Source organism: Portunus trituberculatus, chromosome 31 (genome assembly GCF_017591435.1).
Source record: "Portunus trituberculatus isolate SZX2019 chromosome 31, ASM1759143v1, whole genome shotgun sequence".
Lineage (NCBI taxonomy): Eukaryota > Metazoa > Arthropoda > Malacostraca > Decapoda > Portunidae > Portunus > Portunus trituberculatus.
Window position 1 is genome coordinate 1,543,312 of NC_059285.1, and position 20,529 is coordinate 1,563,840.

At 40.6% G+C, this 20,529-nt stretch overlaps 3 protein-coding genes across 6 annotated transcripts in view; 2 read left to right on the forward strand and 1 right to left on the reverse strand.

The window, feature by feature from the left end:
- The first annotated feature begins 663 nt into the window (after nt 1–663).
- On the forward strand, nt 664–2,758 carry LOC123511520. Of its 2 annotated transcripts, none has more exons than XM_045267490.1 (2): nt 664–819; nt 2,025–2,758. In XM_045267490.1, the coding sequence occupies exons 1-2, from the start codon at nt 681–683 to the stop codon at nt 2,450–2,452; spliced, it is 567 nt and encodes a 188-aa protein (XP_045123425.1). In that variant the 5' UTR covers nt 664–680; the 3' UTR covers nt 2,453–2,758. The 2 variants fall into 2 exon arrangements, with proteins under 2 accessions (XP_045123425.1, XP_045123426.1); XM_045267491.1 differs by having other exon boundaries at nt 666–819; nt 2,028–2,758.
- Nucleotides 2,759–4,308: 1,550 nt separating this feature from the next.
- On the reverse strand, nt 4,309–7,052 carry LOC123511522. The gene is made up of 3 exons (XM_045267496.1): nt 6,914–7,052; nt 5,899–6,096; nt 4,309–4,679 (listed from the first exon to the last, which is right to left on the reverse strand). Exons 2-3 carry the CDS (start codon nt 6,055–6,057, stop codon nt 4,584–4,586), a joined length of 255 nt encoding a protein of 84 aa, XP_045123431.1. The 5' UTR covers nt 6,058–6,096; nt 6,914–7,052; the 3' UTR covers nt 4,309–4,583.
- The window catches only part of LOC123511521 (apoptosis-resistant E3 ubiquitin protein ligase 1-like), a 53,365-nt gene continuing 39,776 nt past the window's right edge, over nt 6,941–20,529 (forward strand). Inside the window, exons 1-3 of one of the 3 annotated variants that reach the window (XM_045267493.1) lie at nt 6,941–7,068; nt 18,072–19,073; nt 19,392–19,548. In XM_045267493.1, the coding sequence (XP_045123428.1) occupies nt 18,908–19,073; nt 19,392–19,548 (323 nt within the window). In that variant the 5' untranslated portion in view covers nt 6,941–7,068; nt 18,072–18,907. Of the gene's footprint in view, nt 7,170–8,817; nt 8,987–18,071; nt 19,074–19,391; nt 19,549–20,529 lie in introns of those variants that run through there. The other 2 variants (XM_045267494.1, XM_045267492.1) reach the window with 2 other exon arrangements.

The following is a 20,529-nucleotide window of genomic DNA, read 5'->3' on the forward strand; positions in this document are numbered from 1 at the left end:
TAAGGAATAAGAAGTGGGCAGTCAATATAACGAGTGCTCCGTTTTTGAAGTGCAGGAGATAGTTATGAGATCGTGAAGCCTCAGAACTAGAGTACTACTCGAACAAGTAGGTAATTTTAGTTATCCTCGTAATCTGCATAAGTGGGTATATCATAAACACAAATAAATAAGTATTTGACTCATACTCCTCCATTTTTCTGATAAAAGGGGGAATATGTAGGTGGAATTTACTGTAAGAACGCTTGAATTAGTGGACGATGGGCACCGGGGAATTGGAGTGTACTATACGTCGCCAAACTGTTAGGACAAACAACAGCGTAGAGGCCTGCTTATCCTAACACGATTGATTGTTGGTGCAGGCAGTTTTCCACATTGCCTTCTATACATGTTGTCTCTTTGCATCTGTTTCAAACGGTTTTTCAATCCTGTCCCAGGGTCTTTAATCATGTTCCTCCACCTCCAGTTCTCGCTTCGATCACTCTTTCCCACCAAGCCCACACTCTCTATTAAAACCAAGAATATACAGAATCCTTGATTAAAACTGTCGAATGATAATTTTCATCGCAATCGGTATATGAGGGCCTATGAAAGGAAATGTAACTGACTTTCCTTTTCTTTTTTTTCTAATTGAGAAGAAAACTGAGTCATAACTCCTAAATAGTAGACAAGAAGCCGAAGTAATGGTCACCCGAGGGCCGAAAGCCGAGTGTGTGCTGGGTGACTCCCAACTCAAGCTCAAGCTCAAACTCAAGTTTTGCCTCCACGAGTCCACGGAGGCCACAGCCCACAGTCCACAGTCCACACCGGAGGGAAGTGTTTGTGAGTGTATATATGAATGTGTTTTGCCTCTCCAGTTCCGGTGGGGATGTATCTGTGAGAGTGATTTGCCTCCTCAGCTGAAATTTCTGAGTGTGTATGACTATGTGTGGATATTGTTTTGCCTCCACAGATCTGAAGGGGACGCGCCAGTGAGTGTGGAAGAACTTTGCCCCACTCTATAGGGCATGTCTGTGAATAAAGTAATGCAAAGAGGCACCGTGAAAATGTAAATGAAGCGTGCATAATCAAAATGATCGTACAGATAAAGTAAAATAAAGCGACGCAGAAAAGGAAAGGAGCAAGAAAGAACGCAGGAGTTCCTAAGGATCAAAGCCACATAGGTTACAGGAATTGCTGGCTAGAGCTGCGTGGCCTGGTGTGGGGCACTCAGGGTGTTCTACCTACTTACTGCAGATAAAGTTATTGAGTGGACTGTATTGAACACCCCCCTTCATCTGAGGGTTGGGTTCGGTTAGGTTTATGTCCATTTATTTAATGATTAATTCCACTGCTGATTTCCTTCATTATGTTGCCCACCATTTGAAGAAGCATCATACACTACCTTTTAATAAACATTCCTTGTCTGAGTTGGAAAGGGTTACTTCTATAAAACTCTATTGCTTGTATCTGTAACCTTTGTGACATGGTTAACTGTTAGTTATAATTGCTCTGCGTTAAAGATGGTTGTCCCTATCTCCCTCACAAGTTCTTCTCTGCTTCATTTATCTCCCCTCCTGTCTCGCTTCTCTCTCTCTCTGTGTCCTTAGTGGTCACGCGGATTAAGGCACCGCATTCTGCCACGATGGTGGTAGATTGCGGGGCACCTATTCGAACCCCACTAATGACATCTAGCAGCTATATGGCCTTTGTTGCCTAGCAGCAGGACAAATTACTTCATTGGAGGGGGGCTCCCTTGTGATGACTTAATTTGAGGATTATTTAATCCTTAAATCTCTCTCTCTCTCTCTCTCTCTCTCTCTCTCTCTCTCTCTCTCTCTCTCTCTCTCTCTCTCTGCACTTGTGTTTAACCATCAAAAGTCTGCCTACCCACTGCAGTTCCCTCTTGTTCAGACCTGTTATCTTGCTTCTCATTTCAGGGTACTTGACCTTTCCCAAACTATCTATAATTTAGAAATATATTTTATTGATCCATTCATGAAGTGTCAATTTAAATTTTTCATTGATTACTAACACTTTTTTGTCAGTAGGTAGAAGTGAAGTGCCAGCAGCAATGTCTGCATGGTATTGCCTGCGCAGGGTAACCCCAGCACACCCGAGAAGCTTTGCCGCACCCTTCCCAGTCGCCAACAGCATCACCAGGAGGAAAAGCAACAAACCAACACCATTACCTGACAAGGGTGCTTCAGTAAAGAATAACTCTGGACAACCTACATTGCCAAACCCTTGTGAGTTGAGGGATCCACAAAGTGATATGCAAGTCCTACCTCCCACCACCTGCTGTGGCTCAGGCTGCCCCAACTGTGTGTGGGTGGAGTATGCAGAGAAATTAGCAGACCTTTACTGTGATGGGGGACTAGAAGCAGAGAGAACTATTGAGAGGGATGTGACAGATCCCAACCTGAAGGCTTATATCTTAATGGAGGTGAGACTAAACACTAGACAGAAAAAGTGAGATAAAGTTCTTGAAAATTAGTAGTAGTCTTAAGACTCTTAAGAGAGAAGCAGCTAGAATTAGAGAGACTTAACAGCCAAGTCACTCTGCTCACCAAAAAATTATGAGTACAGTATGTACCTGACAACTGACATTGAAGAGAACCACCATGTACCAGGAGACTGATTTCTGTTCTCTGCTCCAGGTTTGGCTCCATGTAAGGATACTTGTATAAAGAGCAAAACTGTGAGTGTGCTTGATATATTTATATAAAAAAAAACGTTATTTAGGTGAAATATACATTATAATTATTAATTTATGAGAAAATCAAGTACTTTTAATTAACCCCTAACTAGAAGCATATGACATGTACTTTTTATATAGTTACTCATGTACAATTATGATCAGCATTTTGTGTAGATTTATGTGCCACATTCAGAAGACTTAGTAGAACAGTACATATTATATCCAAGGAAAAACTTGATAAGGGTTGCTATGTCTAAGCTGGAATGGTCCATAAGACTATCTCTTCCTCTAGTCAGTCTAGTGGCTGACTGGGCTAAAAGTGTGAATGGTGTGTGTGTGTGTGTGTGTGTGTGTGTGTGTGTGTGTGTGTGTGTGTGTGTGTGTGTGTGTGTGTGTGTGTGTGTGTGTGTGTAATGGTTTGCTTGGATTTCTCTGTGTGGAATTGCTTTCCTGGTACATAGATGAATAGATAAACATTGTGTTTAAGGACAAAGATGAGACTATTAAGTAGGGGAAAGGTGGTAAGGAATAGCAGGCTTATGTGAATGGTGAATGTAGCGGCCCAAGTTACAACAGCGGGTTGTTGGTCTCTCAGTGGAGTAATGGGTAACAGATACCCAAGTGGAAATAAGAGATTCTCTGTCCCATTGAGTTATTCTTGATTTTGGCTTCAAGTAACTCATGTTGCCAGAAATATCATATGCTTAGTTTAACATTCACTTTTAAAATGCAGTTCAGTTACATCGTATTTCAATAATATTTACACATAATTTTCTGGCTCAACACCTAACCAACATTGTTACCTAATATATATATATATATATATATATATATATATATATATATATATATATATATATATATATATATATATATATATATATATATATATATATATATATATATATATATATATATATATATATATATATATATATATATATATATATATATATATATATATATATATATATATATATATATATATATATATATATATATATATATATATATATATATATATATATATATATATATATATATATATATATATATATATATATATATATATATATATATATATATATATATATATATATATATATATATATATATATATATATATATATATATATATATATATATATATATATATATATATATATATATATATATATATATATATATATATATATATATATATATATATATATATATATATATATATATATATATATATATATATATATATATATATATATATATATATATATATATATATATATATATATATATATATATATATATATATATATATATATATATATATATATATATATATATATATATATATATATATATATATATATATATATATATATATATATATATATATATATATATATATATATATATATATATATATATATATATATATATATATATATATATATATATATATATATATATATATATATATATATATATATATGAGGAGGAAAAGGCAGGAGAGGGCAAGGGAAGTACTGAATAAAAGATGACTTGAATTCTCAGTGAGTAAGTGCAGAATGGAGAAAGGGGAGCCAGGGTGCAGTATATCACGTCTTAATACTATTAAAGATACAAAAGAGGGAATAGGAAAGACACATTGTTCCGAACTTGAAGATAACACACAACATTTACACTAGTCACTGATGAAAATTACACAGGTGATGATGGAGATCGTGTTGCAGAGAAAACATTCCATGGGATCCTTGGCTTCCAGAAGTGATCCCTGTCTGTCACTCATCTACTGCAATCACTAGAGTTAAAATCTTTTATGAACATTGTGAGAAGGCCTCGTATTTGTAAGGAAAACAGATCTTCATTATAATTTAGTTTAGCATCATTCGGAGGCAGGCTGTCCTCACTTGAAGGCCTCACTGATGGGTGTGCCCTTCACCATATACTGGGCACACGTCCCTGTCGCTTGCACTCCCTTCAGCAGTATCTCGCACACAGGCTGTCACGAATAGAAGAATTAAGTTAGTTCTTTTTTCACGCAATGTACAGTCGATTCAAACCCCTTAAATTGTGGTCCATTCTCTTCGTCTAAATATCCCTCAGTTTTACCCTCCCCTGGACCTCTTGTAATTACCCCCGGAACACGCCAGTTGCTGGGACTGCCTGACATGAGAAACCACGTTTTAACGTTTCAAGGGTTGTCACCTTGAGGAGAGTCTCAAGCAAGATGGAATATTGAAAGGAGTCGAGGTGGCGAGAAGGGAGAAGAGAGAAGTGAGGATAATTGAATTTCTGAAAGTTTTGATAGAAAGAAATAGGAAGGTAGCATAAATGAGAGAATGGTCCTCTCATCTATTATGCAAGATATGTTAAATCACTTATTCTTTTATCATCATAACACACACACACACACGTAATCATCAGTCATCACCCCCACAAGTTACTCTTGAAGTTAGCCGTTCTTTTGCGTATGTGCTGTATTTACCAGCGAGTGACAGATCGACCTTCTGACCCTGCTTCTGCCAAACTTACAAGGTTCGTGTTCGTGGTCTCCTCTCGTGGCTAATCTTCAAGAAGGTACTAATTTCAAAGGGAAGGCAAAGAATCATAACTCACTCAAGTTATAAAATAGTTCGCCGATTCTAGTAGATGCAGCTTTTTATATTCATATTCTTATATTCCCTCCCTCTTCCCAGTTGCGGCGCCTTATTCAAAATCCATCCATCCCTCCCTCTTCCCACTAGCTGCATGAACAGTCTCTTGGCAGGTAGCACGTTTCATCATGATGTTTTAAGCACGTAATGTAACACGATATGTAACACGTATATTTCCTAACGTCTTAATTACGTTAAAAAGTAACAGATACCAAACAGTCTAAATCCAACATATAGTCACTTCGAGAGTCACGTGAACGAATCATTACGTATATTTCACGAACTTCCCTTACATTATCAATTAGCTAACTTTTCAAAACGTAATGTTTATGTAGTGTTTGATGGGATGTAGTTATATGGCATAACTCCGCCCTGAATCGGAGGCTGACCCATCCCACATACGACCTATTTGGCCTAATAAGCATATATGGTGGCCGGGGACATTCACTACGAAATCTCTGTTACTGTTCTCTACAGATACAGGCCCATTTAGATGCCAGTCCTAAAGGAAGAAGAGCAAAAAGGAATAAGCAAGCCTAGATAAACGTCGTGAGACCTACTTACATTCAAACCCTCAATGCAGGCAGCAAAGATGTTGAGGATGATGTAGAGGAAGGCACACACTCCAGCCAGCCAGAACCCAACAAGCAGCAGAATGATGAGCCACATGATGGACCACCCCGTGCTACCACTACCCTCTCCTGCTCCTTCTCCCTGACCCATGATGCCTTGCTGCTCACTGCTCACCGTAAATCTACACCTCTGGAAGGAAAAGAGCTCATTATTGGATAACACATAATGGTATTGTTAAGTGGTTAAATAGTGCTCCCCTACTTAGGATGCACCTGTACATATACATAGTTTCTACATTAAAACGCAAACAGGATGCAGTGCCATACAGTGTAGGCTATTTGGTGTCTGACTCCTCACTTCCATTTTTTTCTAGTATTATGTTACCTTTCTGCAGCTTTGGCCTCTATAGAAAAAAAAAATGCTCTGCTTTCTCTAACCACGAGAAATTTCAAGAGTCACTTGCAGACACTTCCACGATGATTATTAAATAATATTGTTTTGGTTAGATTTTCCAATGCCTAGCAATTATAAATCTAAGAAATGGCTGTATAATGAAAAGAAATGTTTCGTTGTATCTTAGGATTAATCAAGAGACTATCAAATAGCTGTGATAAGATTCAGAGAGTAGTAAAGCTACACACTGCACGCATGAGGGATAGGGCCCGGCACAGGACGGCCATGGCAGAAGTGAAAGATTTATTAATTAAAGAGTTTTGTTACCTTTCCCGAGTATTGTGAGTATTAACACGGTGAACTACATACGCATGTACAAATATATCAAAGTACTTATTATAGAAATAACTTCGAACTGTGCAGAAAGATGGTAATGGATTACAGAGATAACTTCAGCCTGCTGACATTGAGACACTGCTTATTTCCGGAAAAATATAACGCTTTTTTAATATGTGATCTACATATCAACAGTGAAATTCACGAAGTGAATCAGTCTTACCTAGCACAGGGGCGAGATGTAAATGGCGTTTTAATAAGTTATGATGTCACTTACCAGCCAATACCAAGGTCACTTAGCACACTTGTGGAGCTGCTAATCACGGAGCTCAGTGTTACGGGCAGAGGTGTACTGTACGTATGGATGGCAGCGTTCTCCGGAGTCAAGACAGATTGGAGGGATGACTGGCGCCCTACAGGAACCACCCAACGGTATGCCTGCCTATCTTGTGATAAGGCAAGATAAGAACAGCGTTTTCATGATGTCCGTGTCCCGATAACGCAGTGTGAAGTAACAAAATGAGCCGCCTGTGGTGAGTCAATGTTTTATGAGCTACGGGGAGTGATGAGTGTTATGTGTGTGTGTGTGTGTGTGTGTAGGTGGATGTGTAGGTATGTGTGTCTTTGTATCTAGTAGTTGTAATTTAGAAGGCATGTCCTGTCTCTGTTTCTACATGCATCCAATCCTTCCATTAGTTAGTCCACACGTACTCTCTGTCACTACCTTTTTGTATGATTCATGCTTAACCCTCCATCCCTTTAAATATACTTCCTCTGATTGAGTAGAGCGTGTACTATTTTATTAACAAGTTACCACATTTTCCTTAAGTTTTGCATATATTGTTTGCACACACCTTCATTCTTCCCACAGATCTATTTGGAAGACTATATTTTCTTCACATCTTTATTTTCCAACCGTTCTTAATAATGGGGTGCCTTGTAGTGTATATATATATATATATATATATATATATATATATATATATATATATATATATATATATATATATATATATATATATATATATATATATATATATATATATATATATATATATATATATATATATATATATATATATATATATATATATATATATATATATATATATATATATATATATATATATATGTGTGTGTGTGTGTGTGTGTGTGTGTGTGTGTGTGTGTGTGTGTGTGCGCGCGCACGTGCGAGCTGCATGATAAGGACTGCCTTATCGTTCTATGAATGATTGTAGAATATATTTGTATATGATAGATTGTCAGCTGTGATGAAAAATAACTCGCCATAAAAATATCCCCTCGTTTCGTTCATCATTAATACATACTTTCATGCATACGCACAGAGAGAGAGAGAGAGAGAGAGAGAGAGAGAGAGAGAGAGAGAGAGAGAGAGAGAGAGAGGAGCTGGGAAATTCAAGCTAACATTAAGTTAAACCATCCAGCGTACTTTTTTTTTCTTAGATCAAGTTTTGAGGAACCGACAAATAAGCGAGTGATTGAGGCTCATAGTTCGAGCATGTATACATCTCTCTCTCTCTCTCTCTCTCTCTCTCTCTCTCTCTCTCTCTCTCTCGCTTAGTAGCTGTATATCCGGCTAGATAGTTTCATATAAGGTTAATTGTTTACATTTTTTGCGAGAGTTGCTTAGTTGATAGTTAATGTATTACCTTTATTATCTATATATCTATTACCGGTAGTCGTTTTCATCTCGTCTGACGTGGCTGCATTTCGTGGTGGCCTCCTATCTAATGAGATGTTCTCCTTAGACATGCACTATTTGTGTCAGCAAATAAGCTATATCGACCAATGAACTCCGGGGACATCAAGAAGACGAGTTAGTGGGACTATCTTACGTGTATCCCAGTATATGTCACCCTTCCACCCGACATCAGAGAGAGAGAGAGAGAGAGAGAGAGAGAGAGAGAGTTGTATGATACATAATCGTTATGCAACGATTTAATATCAATTGTATCGCTTTGATAATGCTGTCATTGAATTAGAAAAGGAAAGAAGGAATGAACAGTGTTCATAATTGACTAAAGACAAGAATCGGGAAAGAATTGCATTACCTCTAGGTTAATTTTCCACAGCAATAAGCTGGGCTCAGTACACTCGAAAGTTGGTCAATGAATTGATCGCCACGGTGCGAGTCGGGACAACGAAGTTCCGTGATGTGTAGTCCTGCGGGGGAGACAGTCTGCCCAGTGTTTACGGTGGTCAGCTGCTGGCTCCTGACACTCATCGATTGTCAATTTCTGTGAAGTTAGACAATGATTGTCCCTGTCATTTGCTGGTGATTGCAGGAGTGAGGGAGACACGCCCCCTGCTGCCCATCAACACATGACCCGTGAGTGCTGGAGGGGAGGGTGGGCGGTATTGACTCCCGGCCGCCCACCAGGCCACGGGAATACCTCGGGGCGGGGCGACCATTTCGTTGTGGCTGATGCAATTAATTGCACCGCCACTCACCACTACAATAAGACTCCCAGTGGACTTACTGACGGTACTTAGCAGTGATTGGTACCACGACACGTTGCCTCCACAGTAGTGTTTGCGTAGTGGAGTTGGCCAGGTCATGCTGCCGCACGCCTTCATAGGTGCACTCTGCTGAGAGTTACTGAAGGAAAGGTGGTCCAAGGCTACGTTATTGTGAGAGGACATGATGTGATCTGACCTGACCTCTGTGGAAAGGGAAGGGTGTGGTGAGAATGCGTTACATAACTCCTGGTCAGAAGATTTTATTAGTTTGGAATGTGCATCCTGATTAAGGAGGTCATGGACTGGAAGTGGTCATGATTTGGATACTTCTTGACAATGTACATCAATTTAAATTTTTTTTGTGGATTTTAGCTGGTATTTTCATGATTTTCTTTGTTCAGAAAACTCACAAAGAATAATTACTTTTACAAGGAGAGAAGACTAACCCTTTTGGTGTATTAAGACCCTCACAAGGAAATAGGAAGACAACACACTCTGTATCCAGTGCACAGATCTCACTGGTAAACTTTAGGCCAGCTAAACATTAAAAAGTGTTATAAAAATGTATAGTGTCCCCTGGTGCCTTTCTGCTATACACAAATGTGAAGGCCTCATTAATCAAACAAGAAACCAGAGACCATGTCACTTTATCACTACTATGTCGTGCGTCCTATGCCTTTACAGACTGTTTTGACTCGTTTGGACATGGAATAGAGTGTGCCAGGTTACTTTAGAAATTTCAATTGGAGGATGGTAGTTGTGTAACATGAGTGAGCCTTGGAGGAAGTGATGTGGTGTGCAGAACCTGACAATTTTTCATTATCTTTTGTGGTTGTTTTTCAAATGGATTCTGATTGTGTTATTTCCTTGAATAGTCTAATGTGCTAATTTCCTGTTTACTCAGCAGTTTCTTGACATTTCCTTGTGTCATGAAATATTTCACTCCATTGCACCTCAAAATTATTAACTCTTGTCTTTCTAGTACTTGAATATGCCTTCCCTGTCTCCTTGTTTCATCTTCAGGGAAGAAGTACACCCTTTCACCTTTAGATGGGAAGTACACATCTCCACCCACCTGCACCATTGGTTAATTTCCAAACCATTGCTTCACGAGAGGGTTCCACAGATTTTGTTTCTCTGCCCTTTGAACTGTAAATCACAAAGTATTTCCATTCTATCTCCCTACGTTTATAATTTGTGTGCTCATTATTTCTTCTTCTTTGCCTTAATCTTCTCTTCAGGAAGCAGTTCACGCAGAGACACCACAAACACCTGACTTCTGATCTCTCCAAAATTTCTGATTGCACCAGAGCAAACTTAGTATTGTTCAGTGCCTCAAAAAATAATTTCCTCCATCTATCAACTCAAGACAACCTTCTAGACAACTATTCCTTCTTCTTCAGTAACATTCAACTGTCACTCTCTTGTACAATGTACATTCTTGGTCAGTTCTTTACTTATAACCTGGCAATTACACATCTCATCTCCAGCTAAAAACAACTTCTATGAAATTGAGTGTTCTGAGTTGTCTCTGCCAGTTTTTCTCATTCACCCTCCAGCTGCTGACTCTGTACAAGAGCCTTACCTATCCATGTAGGGTGTATATATTTCACATATATGGGGGTTCTACTCGTACTACTCTTTTAGACTGGGTGGAATCAAGAGCTTTTTATGTTATCAACTCTTCTCCTTTAACTCTATCTTCACCCTCTGTCATTGCTGCAGTGTTATATCTCTTGCTATTCTCTTCTGCTATCTTCATGCTAACTGCTCTTCTGATCTTGCTAGCTACATGCCTCCCCATCCTCCTGCAGCCTCGCTGTACAAGACTGTCTTATTTCTCTTACCCTTATTCCATCCACCTCTCTTATGTGAGAGTTAGCCAGTATTAACAATCATTCATCCCTTTCTCTGGTAAACTCTGGAACTCCCTGCTTGTTTCTGTATTTCCACATTCCTTTGACTTAAACTCAATATGCAATGATACTGCAAAGGATATTATTAGATCAGCCATCTAAGTACCCATGGAAATCTTGTCAATCCCTGGGGGTTTGCAAACTTCAGGTTGGGAACCCCTGTTGTACAGCCTCTTTATTCTCCTTGAACAGTATTCCAAATGCATTCTCTGCTTTCTCATCTTCCACATTGTCCCACATTACTCAGATCTTCCATCATTTATTGTTCACCTTCTGTTTGTATTTTTTATTACTAAGATTCATAAAAGTGAGCTTAATTTTTCTTATTCTATGATGTTAATTTACAAATATTATTGCCTTTTCCATCTCCATTTTCCTTGATTCTGCAAAATGATTCAGTTCATCTGGCATGCCTCTGATCATCTTTGCATTAGGTATGTACAGCTCTCAAATGTTTCAGCTGCACTTTGAGGACATTCTTCACATCTACCTCTCCTTCATGTACTCTAACCTGGTATAAGAAGTGCATGAAAAAATAAATAAGTAAATAGAAATAAATAGATAAGAGAAACTAGTGAACTGTTTTGACGCCATAAGAAAAAGTGTTCATTGTCAGATAAAAAGAACACACACACACACACACACACACACACACACACACACACACACACACACACACACACACACACACACACACACACACACGGTAGCTCAGTGGTTAGAGCGCTGGCTTCACAAGCCAGAGGACCGGGGTTCGATTCCCCGGCCAGGTGGAGATATTTGGGTGTGTCTCCTTTCACGTGTAGCCCCTGTTCACCTAGCAGTGAGTAGATATGGGATGTAAATCGAGGAGTTGTGACCTTGTTGTCCCGGTGTGTGGTGTGTGCCTGGTCTCAGGCCTATCCGAAGATCGGAAATAATGAGCTCTGAGCTCGTTCCGTAGGGTAACGTCTGGCTCTCTCATCAGAGACTGCAGCAGATCAAACAGTGAAACACACACACACTGCGTAGTGTAGTGGTTAGCACGCTCGACTCACAATCGAGAGGGCCGGGTTTGAATCCCAGTAAGTGGCGAGGCAAATGGGCAAGTCTCTTAATGTGTGGCCCCTGTTCACCTAGCAATAAATAGGTACGGGATGTAGCTCGAGGGGTTGTGGCCTCGCTTTCCCGGTGTGTGGAGTGTGTTATGTGGTCTCAGTCCTATCCGAAGATTGATCTATGAGCCCTGAGCTCGGTCCGTAATGGGGAAGACTGGCTGGGTGACCAGCAGACGACCGAAGTGAACCACACACACACACACACACACACACACACACACACACACACACACACACACACACACACACACACACACACACACACACACACACACACACACAAAATATTAACCACTATGATAAGACCTAGATTAGAATATGCAGCAGTGGTATGGTCGCCATATAGGCAGAAAGATATCAAGAAACTAGAAAGGATACAAAGGGCTGCTACAAAGATGCTCCCTGAAATACAAGATCTTCCCTATGAAGAAAGACTGAAGGAGATGGAGCTACCAACTTTGAAGGATAGATGGGAAAGAGGAGACCTAATAACGATGTATAAGTTAGTTAGACAAGACCTGGTAACACTGACAGAGCAGGGAGACAGACAAATAAGAGGACATTCCAAGAAAATCATGAAAAGTCAGTGTCAGAAATATCAGTTCAGTTTTCCACATAGGACAGTAGACATCTGGAATGGATTAAGTGAAGAGATTGTAACAGCAGAAAGTGTGCACTAATTTAAGGAAAGTTAGACAAATGAAGATATGTAGACAGGTCACTATGAGCCCCACTTAAACCCTGTAACATACAACTAGGTAAAAATACACACACACACACACACACACACACACACACACACACACACACACACACACACACACACACACACACACACACACACACACACACACACACACACTTTTACGTTTTCATCACTAAGGCTTATACCATGGTAGAGTTGTCTCAGTGTTACAATACACTTAGGGACCATTTCTTGTTCAGTGTGTATACATAAAGTCTTTGGTCTTTTATCCACAGCTTTAAAGTAGTTAAGCCCCGTTAGAGAGTTCTGCACACTGTCCCCTCCTCCACATACACACAGGGATCATTTATACTCAGAGCATGTGTAGGTATGTGCTTGTCGAGAATAGTCAACTCATCACACGTACTGTAGAATATACCTACCACACTCAATCTTTTGCATTTTTATCCTCTTTACTGTAAGAAGATAAGGGAAGTTGTAAGAAGCCATCAGAGCTACACATGGCAGTCCCTGTATGAAGCATAGTCACCTGTTTCCACCTCTCGTCTCCATTCGTTAGTTGCTCCAAGTGACACAACACAAACAACAAACACCTTGATTATTGAGTCTGTTCCATTCCTTAACCAGTGTAGTTCTGAACACATTCCTTCTGCTCTTTTTCTTGAATCAAAAAATTTCAAGTTTGAATTCAGTATTTCTTGTTCTGTCCTGATTGTGAATGTCATTCTTCTTCTTCTTCTTCCTCTTCTTCTTGTTCTTGTTCTTGTTATTATTGTTGTTGTTGTTGTTGTTGTTGTTGTTGTTGTTGTTGTTCTTCTTCTTTTTCTTTTTTCATCTTTTTCTTTTTCTTTTTCTTCTTTTTCTTGTTCGTGTTCTTGTTCTTCTTTTTCTTCTTTTTTTTTTTTTTCCTTCTTCTTCTTCTTCTTCTTCTTCTTCTTCTTCTTCTTCTTCTTCTTCTTTTTTCTTTTTCGTTTTCTTCCCTGTTCTTCCTCCTGTTCCTCTTCCTCTTCATCAGCAACAGATGTGATATATGTATTGTATTCCTAGTACCTTGTCAGTGCACTGTATGAATCAGATTGTTTTTTCTGTTTATTTATCTGTCTGTACCAGAAGATGAGAAAAGTTCAGTGCAGTGAGTGTTCTCGGGCATGTACACAACTTCTCTCTTGGTGGTAGAGAGAGAGAGAGAGAGAGAGAGAGAGAGAGAGAGAGAGAGAGAGAGAGAGAGAGAGAGAGAGAGAGAGAGAGAGAGAGAGAGAATGTAAAATGACATATCGCAAGATAATCACACACATCCAATCTTGTATGTGCGTGTGTTGGTGTGCCTGGCGGGGATGATAGCGGTGCAGGTGGCGTCTTCGGTGTCCTGTGCTGCTGTATGCTGTGTACACATTGACTAGTGCCTGCTGAGTCAGGGCGAAGTGAGGGCGCGTGGGTGAGGAACTGAAGATTATTCTGAAATGCTATAACACCACCTTTCTGCTACATTCAAAAGGCTCTTCTTGAAGTTACGCAATATCTGTTTTTTTACGGTTCTAGTGACAGGTTAACGAGATTTCTGTATTATTAACCGAGAAAAGTACTCATGGGAAGCCAAGTGGTCATCTCCGTGGCTTTTGACAATAGCCGTGGTGAGAGTTGTTTCTGAGCATAGGCCTTCAGACAGTATTGTGCAACGCTTCTGTACGGCACCCCCATTACATTCAAAAGACTCTAGCTACCCGAATTAACGCTGTTTTTTTAAGGATGTTTAATGCTTATTTACATTATACTTTTAGTGACAGATTAACAAAATTTCTATATTGTTGACAGGAAAAACACCGTTGGGAATCCGAATAATAATCTCTTTGGCCTTCGAAAATAGTGGTGGTTTGAGAGCAAAGCATGAGTACCACGTGCACAAATCGCGTGCAGTGTGAACGTATACTTTACTGGTGCCACATCAGGGAACGTTCTCAACCCTCTCTTATCCCACAGCGTCTTGTCTCAGGTGCTCTCAAATGTTTCCTTATTGTTCTCTGGTGTGTTCATGACAGGCGAAAGATAATTTGTGCTTGAAAAGGGATGGTGAGGCTCTGAACACTGAGAAAGCCTGGAAAGTTTTGTTTAGTAAAGGAGGGAAATTTACTACGCCCCGTGCTGTTAAGAGAGTTTCAGCACCACAGACCCTCATAACGTCTTGAAATGCAGATATTGAACTGAATGTGTGTAGCGGCGTTGTCAATGGCCCTCTCCTGTTATGCTTTGCGGCGCGCGGTGCGAGGTACTGAGCGAGGGTGTTGAAAAAATCACTATGACTCATAGATAAAAGCGGGCGGTGTTGAGTGGTGGTATCAGCTGATTAGTTTAATTTCCTTATTGGTATATAATTAGTTTAGTGGCATCACACAGCGATATTTGTCTCTTTTGCAAGTTCAACCGTATTTCACTCTTAGATAGTCACACGTTTTGTGATATTTGTGGAGATGCGTTACACTGTTAGACTGAGTGCTGTAGCGCATAGACGGATATCCCAGGACAGTATTGCTATTATTATTATTATTATTATTAGTAGTAGTAGTAGTAGTAGTAGTAGTAGTAGTAGTAGTAGTAATAGTAGTAGGATATCCCAGGACAGTATTGCTATTATTATTATTATTATTATTATTATTATTATTATTATTATTATTAGTAGTAGTAGTAGTAGTAGTAGTAATAGTAGTAGTAGTAATAGTAACAACAACAGTAGAAACAGCAAGACAACAAGAAAATGAAACGTTTATTAATAATATCTGACTTTGTGACTTTACTATTTAATAAACAATACTTCAAAGCACAGTTGGTGGTCTGACAACTGCCAGCAGCTCTCAGTACCTTGCTCAACCGAACATCCCTCCACCTACCTGGCATGGTGTACCGGAGCTGACAACAGACACACCTTACAAGCCCGCCTCACGAAGCTGGCACGTGAAGGCGGGGCTGTATTATGCGCTGCTATGAGTTGAATGAAATGGAGGAGTTAGGAGAAATATTATAGATGGAGTAAGCTGGTGGAAGTGTACGTGAAATTTAATTGTTCCTATCACGAAAACACACTTGCAATATTCAATGAATTCCTTTTCTGCATGTTAAACTTTCTACCATATTCATAAAACACGTCTGGCCGCACCGATACTTTCAAAAGGCTCTGGTCGAAACTACACGGGCTTTTAAGCATATTTTTTACCGTTACAATGAAAAAATAACAAAAATTTTATAGTATTAGATGACGAAACACTTGAAAACCCAGTAAATCATCTCTGTGCCCTTGCAAATATAGTTGTGGCAAGAAATCCTACCTAGCTAACGTCTTTGTTTTCTTGTATAGTGGAAAAGTACCGTCATGTTTCACTGGATATTGCGACATCACTGCTTAAGACTACTGTACATGTGACGGAATAATGAGAGGCGAGCAGAAGACTGGGGCAGGCGAGAGTGGATAAAGGCTAACAAAGGAAGGCGGAAGCGGAGTAGAGGAAGCTTCGGGTTTATGTGATGGTTGACTGATGTGCGGGGGTGTAGGGAGGAGGGAAGCGGCGCGAGGAGTGGAGTAGGGAGAAGGGTTGTGGGTGGAGGGGCAGAGAAGGGGCTGGGGAGGTGTAGGGAGGAGAAAGAGGTGAAGGAGAGGTAATCTACGTATCTGATGGTGAATGGTATGCGTTGTGAAGCAATATAAGGTTGGAATGATGGTGGTAATGAGATAGAATACGTATGTTATAGACTGCTGCATAGAACTGACTCGATTCAGATAGGTGAGTCGTCGATCATAAGAAAAAAAAACAAATTGGAATAAAGAGGGAAAAAAAATAATATCAGGAAGTCGTCAGTTATGCATAAAAGAAACAGAAATATTACACATAAAAAGAAGAGAAACGAAAAGAAAAAGAAAAGAAAAAGGAAAAATAGGCCCAAAATAATCTGAGCAAATTGTCAGTTATGAATAAAAGAAACAGAAATATTGCTTAGATGAAAGGAAGAAGAGAAACGAAAAGAAAACGAGCCATGTGCCTAAACTTCCCTCTGATATTCTTGGTCTTCACTGATTTTCCCTTTTCTCATAACCTCTTCAGTACCATGACGCGTAACCATACCCTTTCTGCTTACTATTTGGTGATTTTAGACACCTCCAGAAATTTATGTGGGGGATTAAAATAGTGAAAACTGTGGCCATTAATCTGACCTCCATAGACTCTTCCTAATGTCAATAAAATGGTTTAATCGTACACAAATCGCAAGGTAAAAATGTGTCTCAGTATTGAAGAGGTGAAGTTGACCGTTTAATCTTCAGTTTTCCGTTCTTTGTTTGTGGATGTGGCGAGGAAATGGTGTTGTTTCTAAAGGCTGCTGATGACTGAAGGACGGGAGACATACAGAGGTAACAGAGAAGGGGACGTGAATAGTGAATAGGTTTGCCAGGACTGTGTGTGTGTGTGTGTGTGTGTGTGTGTGTGTGTGTGTGTGTGTGTGTGTGTGTGTGTGCTGGCACTATATACACCTTCCCATATATAGGCGGTGTGCTGAATCCCCTCCTCCCTTTCTCTATCTCTCTCTCCTCTTCCTCCTCCTCTCCCTCCTCTCCTCTCTCTCTCTCTCTCTCTCTCTCTCTCTCTCTCTCTCTCTCTCTCTCTCTCTCTCTCTCTCTCTCTCTCTCTCTCTCTCTCTCTCTCTCTCTCTCTCACATCCACTCCACAGCATCACCGTACTGTAGTGACAAGTGTTGGCGGGGTGTGTGTGTGGTGGTAGTAGTGATTGTTGTTGTTGTTGTTGTTGTTGTTGTTGTTGTTGTTGTTGTTGTTGTTGTTGTTACTACTACTACTACTACTACTACTACTACTACTACTACTACTACTACTACTACTACTACTACTACTACTACTACTACTACTACTACTATTACCAGCAGCAATATTACTACTTTTCTCCCTTCACCCTCCCACTCAGTTGCTTCCCCTGGGTACTTCACGTGCACAAAACATATTAAAGAAGAAGAAAACACACACACACACACACACACACACACACACACACACACACACACACACACACACACACACACACACACACACACACACACACACACAACTTGCATCTTCTACGAACAAAAAAAGAACACTAGTAATATTGGTTTTACTACTACTACTACTACTACTACTACTACTACTAAGCTCCATGAATTATTGTTGGCGTTTATTGTGAGTGTTCTTGTTTTCTTTTCAGAGGGCGAGTTAGTGAGAAGCGCTGTGCCGTGTTTTGCAGCAGCGTAACCTGTCCTGTGGCGGGGCGTTCTCACTGCAAGCCCAGACACACACACGAGTACACACACTTGCAGTCCCTCCATCTTTGAGTTCGGTGTGTCTCGTCCCTCGACTCCAGCTTCTCTCCGCGCGCCTTGCCTCCCATTGGTTAAGTGTTCCTGAAGTGTTGTTGCGCGTGTTTTACTGGTGTCTGTTGTGCTCGAGGAATGCGACTGATCTCCTGGCTTGAGTTGAGAGTGCAGATGCGCGTGTGTTTGTGTGCGCCGCGATCTTACAATAGCCGTGGGATCGTCAGGTGCAGTATAATTCACGGGCGACACGCGCATGCATCGGCCCAGCATAGCGACAGTCGGCCAGGACGTGAATGCAGACTCGTGAAAGAAGCATAATCTACACCCACTTTCTATGATGTCTTGTCCCTCCTGAAGGAACTTTGCGCCATAAAAGCGGGAATGAACGTTGCCGATAGGAAGTGAATATGTATGTTCTGTACAGTCAGTATCTGCTGCAGAATGTAAATTGAATCCGTAATAGCAATTCCCGCAGAGTTACCTAAACCAGCGCCGCTCCGTCCTGTCTCTCCTGAAGAAACACTCCGTCAAACCAGCACAAATAAACGCTGCTGGCAAGACGTGTGTATACGATAGCAAGTGCGTGTATAGTTGTTGATGCATTTAGAAACACAAGCTCGTGGAATACAGAAGGAAACATGGACCATACCTACTCGCTGACTGTTGGCCGTGACGAGGTGAGGGAGTGAGAGCGTCCAGTCACAAGGAGGAGGAGAGGGCGAGGACCATGGAGGTGAGCAATGTTAGTGTGTTGGTGGTGATGGTGGCGGTGCTGCTAAGCCAAGTGCTGGTGCCCTACCTACGGGGGCCCCTCGCCTACCTGCAGCCTGACCTGGTGGTGTGGCTGCAGGACAACGACCTCAACCATCTAGCGGGCGCATTCGTGGACGAGGGTAAGTACTGGTGTGTGTGTGTGTGTGTGTGTGTGTGTGTGTGTGTGTGTGTGTGTGTGTGTGTGTGTGTGTGTGTGGTGGAATACTGAAGTGCTAACATTCACAGTGTTCCCAGACGGTCACCCATCCAAGTATTAACCGGACCCAGCGTTGTTTAACCTCACTGATCAGACGAGAAGCTGTGTACTCAACGTGTGTGTGTGTGTGTGTGTGTGTGTGTGTGTGTGTGGACGGTTAATAAACTATTTCTATCAGTCCATCTGTATACCTATATATCTCTACTGTGTATTTATCTCTATCTGTGTGTGTGCGCGGCAGGGGTGTGGCGGCTGGTGGACGTGGTGGAGATGGGGCCGCTGCGAGGTGTACCGCTGGGGGAGCAGGAGAGGGCCGCCGCCGCCGCGTACGACTTGAAGCAGCGGCTCATTCTGCAACACTACATGCAGCACCACGGCGCTGACGCCAGCCTGCCTAGGTGAGGGAGGACCATGTGTTCTTTATAGACAAATCTCTTTTGGAGTTGGCATCTTCAGTTGGTCTCTCTCTCTCTCTCTCTCTCTCTCTCTCTCTCTCTCTCTCTCTCTCTCTCTCTCTCTCTCTCTCTCTCTCTCTCTCTCTCTCTCTCTCTCTCTCTCATCAGATCTCTTACAACAACAAAAGTAAATATTAATGAATGAATAGATAGAAATAGGCAGAAATGAAGTTATTGTGTACTATGATGACAGGCACCACACCCCTGTAAGCGTGACTGTTAATGCAGCACCTTTCCTTGCAATACAGTGTTCCTCCCAGTAAATTTTGATAACCTCAGAGACGAATACTTGACCGGGGCTTCGTATACTTGTTTCCGTGTATCCCTCTTCCTATCTCGTAAACAACAGATGAACGAAGAAACAACAACAACAACAACTATCAACTAACCCTTCAGTACTGGGACACAATTTTACCTTGAGATTTGTGTACGATTAGACCATTGTATTGACATTAAGAAGGGTCTGTGGAGGGCAGAAGATTAATGGCCACAGTCTTCACTATTTTAATCCTTCACATGAGTTTCTGAAGCTGTACAGAATCACCAAATAGTAAGCAGAATGAATATGGAGACACGCCGTAGTACTGAAGGAGTTAAGCATAATTGACTAACATCTTCAGAGGATCATTTTGTTTTATTATATATTTATTAATTAATTTATTTGTCATAATCTTTGTGTTCTCTTCATTAAATAAATCGGAGTTCCGTTCTTAGTCCCTCTTACGTAAGCATATGACTTTGATAGTCGTTTTAGAATAGTGATATAGGGAATATTTATAATGTAGAAGACTATTAAACTCTCTCTCTCTCTCTCTCTCTCTCTCTCTCTCTCTCTCTCTCTCTCTCTCTCTCTCTCTCTCTCTCTCTCTCTCTCTCTCTCTCTCTCTCTCTCTCTCTCTCTCTCTCTCTCTCTCTCTCTCTCTC